General features: G+C 35.9%; 1 protein-coding gene across 1 annotated transcript; it reads left to right on the top strand.

Moving 5' to 3' along the window:
* The first annotated feature begins 1,460 nt into the window (after positions 1-1,460).
* On the top strand, positions 1,461-2,519 carry LOC143440608 (vomeronasal type-1 receptor 4-like). Its single transcript, XM_076927409.1, has one exon. The coding sequence runs from the start codon at positions 1,581-1,583 to the stop codon at positions 2,517-2,519; it is 939 nt and encodes a 312-aa protein (XP_076783524.1). The 5' UTR covers positions 1,461-1,580.
* Positions 2,520-8,128: the final 5,609 nt, after the last annotated feature.

Consider the following 8,128-nt stretch of genomic DNA (forward strand, 5'->3'; position numbering starts at 1 on the left):
GTCTAATATATGCTGTGTTTCTAACTTCTTTTTGTAAGATGCTGTATATTTCTTTGCATGTTTTAATAATATAAATGAACATGCAAACATTATAAATTATCACAAAGATTCAGGTCATATTAATTCACAATATAATTGTCATGAATATTCATGTCTTTTTTCAATATCTAGCCATTTTTCTATATTGTTCATTCTACAAAGTCCTCCTCTTTCTTATGAATCACCTTTAAGCAACCTTTCTAAAAATTTTTCATTCTGATTCACTGTGATAGGAGATAAAAAATTCTACTAGAATTTACAAGTGAAACTCATCTTAATGAACAACACCTACATCAAAAAATAAGTGATTATTTTTGCAATACATAGTCTGTGGTACTGGGATTTTAGAATGGTCTATTCCAGATATAGATAATATTTAAAGTGAGATACTACCTAAACTTCACATCAAAACATTGAAAAAATTAACAACTATATTTGGCACAATTCTCGATCATTAAATCAATACTTTTTTCTGGGGAGTTATAAGTTGGTATGTGATTATGTGGATATAGTTACATATCTATATGTTCTTTTATGAGATTTAATCAATGTAGAGCTACTCTGGTTCTATATAAATGCAATCATAATGTGAGTACTCATATTTTCCTGGGTAGTTCTTTGATACATTTTGTTTTTGTGAATGGCTTGATCTTTCATTTGCATTGTTACAGAGAATCTTGGTGTGTATCAGCTGGTACAATTCACCTCTAATGGCCATGTGAGGACATCTTTGGTTAGAAATCAGTGTTCATTTGCACATTATTATTTTTGTCTTTGCCTGTTGTTTTGAATCGCTTATTTTCATTCTATTGTCACTTGGTAAGAGTTCACCACACAGGATACAGTTGCTATTGCTCTTTCCCACAATCTGCCTTCAAATGAGCAGCCATGCATGTGTCATTATGTATGAATTTTTGTGACATTTAATGAGAGCTGTTTCTCAGTGTAACATGTTCCAATGTTTTATATGACCATATGGCTACAGTCTTCTACCTCTCATAATAAAATGTTTTGCTAACAGTTTATATTTATGCTGTTATATAACATGTACAGTTGTATGGATTCAGTGTTACATAAGGGCTCTATGAATTTCTTTCATGTTGAACTGGTGATTAAAGTCTATGTTCTTCCAGTATGATTTGTAAACTACAGTTCATTCTGGGTTGTAGAAGTGAGCATTCATTCTACTTCGAATCCCTAGCCATTGTTTTTCACAGGATAGAACTATTTTATTCTTAATACTAACATTTCAATAAAATGTATTAGAAGTTCTATCCATAAATATCTGCATTTATTGATTTTAACAATTTTACTGAAATTTATCATTTATTGATTTTAACAATTTCACTGAAATTTATTAATGGTGATGATAAAATATTCATCTTGAAACAGAGTTTTGATATGTTGCACACTATGACTTGAAAATAGATGGTATTGTGATTCTTGAACATACAAGTCCCAACTTAGAAAACTTACTTCAATACATAGTTCACAGATGTGATTATTATCATAATTTAAAGAGAAAATTTCTGAATGACTTAATGATGTCCAGGAACATGGCAATAGGAATAGGACTCTTACTTCAGAGTACACTTGGTATTCTTGGAAATTTCTCTCTTCTTTTCTACTATCTAGTCCTTTACTACAATGAACACACACTAAAGATTGTAGACATGATTCTTATACATGTGTTCACATCTAACTCCTTGATCATTATCTCCAAAGGACTCCCCCAGATAATGGGAGCTTTTGGGTGGAACCAGTTATACAATGATGTTGGGTGCAAACTAATTTTATATGTTCAAAGACTTGGCAGGAACATGTCCATCAGCACCACCTGTCTCTTGAGTGTCTTCCAAGCAATCACCATTAGCCCCAGAAACTCCCACTGGAAAAAATGTAAAGTCAAATTAACAAGGTTTATGGGCTTGTCCATTTCTCTCTTCTGGATCTTGTTTATGCTAGTAAATATGCTTTTCCCTGTGTATACATCTACCAAGACGAATAGCAAAAACAAGACACAAAAGAGAGATTCTGAATTCTGCCATTCTCTAGGCCGTGACAACATAGTAGATTTACTGTATACAGCATTTTGTGTGTTTCCTGAAGTTGTATTTTCTCTGCTCATTGTATGTTCTAGCACCTTCATGATTATAATACTTTATGTACACAAGAAGAGGGTTCAACACATCCTCTGTACTCATACTTCTCCAAGAAGCTCCCCTGAAATCAGAGCCACACAGACCATCTTGATCCTTGTTTGTACTTTTCTAGCATTTTATACACTCTCTTCAATTTTGCAAGGCTATATTGCTCTTTCACATGATCCCAGTTGGTGGGTAATGAATACCACAGCCATCATTTCTATGTGTTTTCCTACATTAGGCCCATTTGTAATGAGTCGTGATTTCACTATTTTCAGATTCTGCTTTACTTGGATGAGAAATATAGAAAAAACATGCTCTTGTAATAAAAAATAGATCGAAGTTGGTTTTTAACAATTTAAAGATGAAGATCTAATCTTGGGTCACTTGTGTCATTCAAAATATCTGTGTAATAATGAAATAATATATGGTAAGATCACAACCATTTAATCATCATTTCACAGCAGAATAGTACTATATTCTCCCCTATAGCTTGTAATTTAAGTGGGTCTATGATCCTGTTATAATGTGTTTGGTTATTTGTGTTATATTTTTTCCCACTATATTGCTTTATTGGGCCCACCTTTTTTTTGGGGGGGGGATGTTAGCCAGGTACATGACTGGATATTTCTTTCCTCCAGTAAGGAACATAACAACTACCAGCAGTATGTAAGCTAACAAATTCAGATAACTGCAACTGCTTTATTTCTTCATGCTTTATTATTCTAATATTTTACATATATATTAATATTATAATATATATATATATATATATATATATATATATATATATATATCATGGAGTTTGATAGTATGCACAAGATCTGTGCAAGCTGATGTCAGATACTATCCCAGCACTGAGGGAAAAGAAAGATAGGAATGAATTTTCAAAAATACCTGAAATCCTTGTAGTATTGGATACCTGCAGGTAAAGAGAGAGACTCATTTTACTGTAGTGGTGTGACTATGTGTTAAACTGAGCATATTCAGTGGCAGGCAGTACACACAACATAAAGTAAACTTTATGGTATTTAAAAGTACTTGAACAACAGGGCAGATCTGAGAGAATTTTGGAGAATGTTTTACTATGATCAAGACACAGCCTATAAAATTTTTACTGAATTGATTAAAAACTATAAAGTACTGGTGGAAGTGGCTTGTGTTTTAATTAAACTCTACTAAGTGTTGGAGTTTTATCTGGTGCCCATAGGGGCAAAGCAGAGGTAAAAGAAATAGGAAATTCTACTCTGCATATTCAAACGGAGGCTTATTGACAGAAATCTTGGTAATTTTTCTTGAGGCTGTAAACAGGTGATGTCACATTTCCTTAAACTAGCAAAGGAACAATGTGTTCAAGAACAGCAGCTGACTGAGATACGTGTAGATACTTACAGCCAACCATTTGGACACTGTCAGTGTCCCTCTGGAAGAGTTACTGGGAGGATCAAAGGAGCTAAGGAGGATAACAATCCCACAGGAAGACCAACAGTATCAAGGATTCCAGGACCCCTGTGGTGAGCTCCTAGAGACTAAGCCACCAATCAAAGAGCATACATGGGCTGGTCCTCCTCCCCCCCCCCCCCCCCCGAAAATTGGAGCAGAGGACTGCCTTGTTTCAGTGGGTGAGAATGTACCTAATCTTGGAGAAACATGACTCCCCAGGGGAGGAGGATGCTGGGGGGAGGGAGGTAAGGTGGGAGTAGGCGGGTGGGTGAGGGGGGTGGGTGGGCGGGGGTACACTCTCCTCAAAGCAAAGGAGAGGAGGAATGAAGGGGGAAGAACTCTTGGAGGGGGGGACCAGGAAAGGGGCAACATTTGAAATGCAAATAAATAAAACAATTAAAAGAAAAATGAAACAAACATAGAAACAAAAACAATGTAAGGAGATTACTGCAGTTTGTAAATATAGTAAATTCAAAAAGCACAGTCAAAAAGGAGGTAAAGTCCCCACATGTACCATGAGCAGAATAAATACAGAGAAAAAGTAGAAACTGATTTTAGAGAATGATCTCTCTCTAGAAATGTTTGTTTAATTAAGTAATTAATTTACATTCCAGACAGTGCCCTTCCCCCACCACAGTTCCTCATTCCATGCCCCATGCCTGCTTCTCTTTGCCTCTGAGATGGTGCTACCTCCCAACCTCATATTCCCCATCCCTGGGGCCTAAAGTCCCTCCCACTTTAGTCTCCCACTGAGGCCAGACCAGGCAGGCAGTTCTGTGTTATGTATGTGCTACCAAGGTATGTTGCCTGGCTGGTGACTCAGTCTCTGAGGTCTTCCAGGACATCTCCCAGGAGTCTCTGTTAGTTGATACTGCTGGTCTTCCTAGGAGGTCACTGTCCATCCCCTTCAGCTCCTTCAATCCTTTTCCTAAATCTTCTTCTTCTCCATATCCCCTATGGAGATAGGCATACCAGACTTCAGTCCAATGGTTGCCTGTAAGTATCTGCATTTGTCAATTGTCTCACTCAGCTGTTGGTAGGGCCAGGTAGAATAGACTGTCATCAGGTAGTTTCAGAGACAGTTTATGAATGTTAACTTTCATTTTCAAAGCACACTACTATCAGACATATTACTGAAGCCACATTCTTTCACCTCATTGAGCTGTGCTATAATAACAGCTGCTCTAACCTGTAGACAATAGGTCTCAGTTACCCTGGTGCAAATGCACCAACAATCTATCCATTCCTTGCATTGGCATCATCAATGCTAATTTCTACGTGTTATGAGACATGGAGTAGTGCCTCCCCTGATGCTCCAGCAAGAACCTTTGATGAAACAAATGAGGCTGTATTCATTGAAAGGTTTGCTGGTTCCGATATAAAGATCATGAATAAGTTTGGGAGCTATACACTTGGCTGTAAATGGTTAAATTAAAATCTGTATATTGCATGTAATACTTCTTCTGGTAATATAAACATTCTCTTCACTTTTTTTATTTAGTTAATATGAAAGGTAATTCTTCTAGGTCTACTCTCCTTACTAATCCTATGCTGTACAATTACTCTCAATTCAGATTTACCACTAATGGTGTCTTCCTACTTGTGCTGTTTTTCATGGATGTGACAGAGTAGGCTGCCTGTACAGAACATAATACTGAGGAGTTTTCAATAACAGGACTAGTCACATCCAACTCCTTTTTGTTTTCCTTAAAGGAGAGTGCCAAGATAATGGGAGCTTTGTGGTAGAATTTTTTTTTCTTAGTGACTTTGAGTACAAGCTTATTTTTAAGTGTTTGCAGAGTTGAAAGATGCATGCCCATCAGCATGCCTTGTCTCCCAAGACTCTTCCAAGCCATCACTAAAAATTCAGGAACTCCTGCTGGAAAAGTCTTAAACTCAAAGCTTCAAAGTACATTGGCCAATCTATTTACCTCTACTGTGTCCTACAAATGGTGGCAAATACTTTTTTTCCTGAATTCATGCATGTTCAATGGAGCAAGAAAATGTGTCATGTAAAAGAGATTATAAATTCTGTTGTTCTGTACATTTTGAAAAAAAAACTTAGAATCACTGTACACATTACTGTACCAAGAATTATTGTTTACTGTGCTCATTATCTGTTCAAGAAGCTACATGATTGTTATTCTGTATAGACACAAGCCACAGGGTTACCACATCCACAATACTTATGGTCCTACCAGACTCATCAATGAAGGGAAAGACACCTAAACAATTCTGGTTGTTGTATTGACATTTATAAATTTTTATATCCATGCTTTTATCTTACAGGGCTTCATGTCTCTTTCCCATAATTCTAGTTGGTGGCGAATAAAATTCACAGCCACTAATTCTAGGTGTTTTTCTATTTTATTTTTCTTTGTTGTGACATGTGAATCCATAGTTTCCGCATACTGCTTTTGCTCAATAAAGACTATAAAAATACCAGAACCTTATCTTAGACATACACATTAGAGCTTTCATACTTATTATTTAAAACATAATTCATTCATGTCTTTCAAACAATCAGTACTATAATGCATGAGGGAAAGTTTTAATATCATGAACCTTTCAACGACTGAGAAGCATTTTCAGGGCTCTGATGGTTAGAGCCTACAAGTCACTCTATACTTCTATTCCTTGAAATGGCTAAGAAGTATAGCCAAATATTTTGGCCATATAAACAGTGAGGATTATGGACTCTATCTCAATAAGGATGTCTTACATCTAATCATAATGTGGTTGCTTATTTTATATCATATTTATATAAATGTTACCACTGTTGCAAAAGTGGGCAAGTAAAATTGTAGTTCACAGAATTCACAGGTGAATGATATTGATGACATGTTCCTCCAGTAGAGGTCAGAGAATGTTGAATACTAGCCAGTGAATATATACTTCAAGTCAGTACCTGCTGTATTTCTCCAAGTTTTATGAGTCAAAGATTGTCAGATACAACTTCTGTGTAACAACTTATGCAAGTGCAAGTCAGACAATATCCCAGCACTGGAAGAAGGAGGAGATAAGCATGAAATCCCAACACTACATAGTGTAACACTGTCATGTAATAGCTGCTGAGAAAGAAAGACTTTTGGTTTGCTTTAACTTTGTGACCATTTGCTCACCATGTATTTTGAACAGACTCAAAGCTAGGCCTTACATGTAAGAGTAATAAAGCAAAGCAAATTAGATATAAATTAGTAGAGACTTGGTGGTGAAACTGAAAATGAAAAGATGAAAAACGGTGAATGTGATCAAAATATATGCATGAAAAATTCATGAAAAATATATGTATGAAGAATCAGTGAAAACAACATTAACACAAGATGGAAGCCACTTGTCTTATTAAGGTAAACTATAATATATGTTTTCATATTTATTTTACTAATACTGATTTGTAGAGGATGAAACCAGAAGTGAATGCAGCAAGTTTTTAACCTCATATAACAAACACCTTGTTGACAGAAATTTAAGTTGTTTTTCTTGAGGTTAATTGAATACTTTAGATCTTAGTGCCTCAAAGAGACAATTTGGGAAAGAAAGATAGGTAGATAGTGCTGAGAACTATGACAGTAATCAATGCATAAAAAACACCTGCAAGACTGAGAAAGTCATAAGCAAAAAAAAAGTATGTAGAAAGAGTAGAGACAAAATTTGAGGTACAACTCTTCCTTGTTTGGTGAGAAGATGTGTACTCCAAATTATTGTAAGAATGCTTCATATTGTCAAGAGCCTTTCATGGTAAGTCACCTTTATGTTTTATATTTCTTATAAGTGAATTTAGTGAACAATTTTTTTTGAAGTGAACACTTTTATTGAAGCTGTCAGACCTTTTGAGCCACAGTACTGAGACATCAAACATATGTCTCTGGTATATAGCAGGCACTCTCATCAGGATATGTGGATGCTTACAACATTTTACAGGCATCTCATGACACTTCATAACAAATACAGTTATTTTTGAGAATCTTTCACAGCTGTTGCATCCTACAACAATGATAGAAACTTCCTTTCAGTGGCCTCTCATTGACCATGCCTGAGGATGTGCCATTACATTAAGTGTTAGCATCATGGATTTCAGAAGAGCTGTCATCTACTGGTGACATGGTCAGAGTGACAAAAGATGGCCTCCTTTTCATCCCATCTACCAATTCTTGAATGACCAGTAGGAGGCTACAACAATGTAGGTTTGTTATTGGTTGCTATGTTGGCTTTTGATTAAAGCTCAAAAGATTAAGGGTGAATTATGCATGTCTAAGGATGTTATAAGTAGAATTTCATTATATATTATAGATAATCTCTCTCATATCAAGGTATGCTTGTGCTTAACTATGTTTTTAAAATTTTTATTGTTTTTTTTTTTACTTATTTGCTTTACATCCCACACATAGCTCCCCTCTCTGTCACCACTTTCCCTTCTCCACTGCGAGGGTGGGCACACTCCCCCTGGGTATTCCCCACATTGACACATTAAGTCTCTGAAACTAGGTGCATCCTCTCCCACT

The sequence above is a fragment of the Arvicanthis niloticus genome, chromosome 30 (genome assembly GCF_011762505.2).
Source record: "Arvicanthis niloticus isolate mArvNil1 chromosome 30, mArvNil1.pat.X, whole genome shotgun sequence".
Classification (NCBI taxonomy): Eukaryota; Metazoa; Chordata; class Mammalia; order Rodentia; family Muridae; genus Arvicanthis; species Arvicanthis niloticus.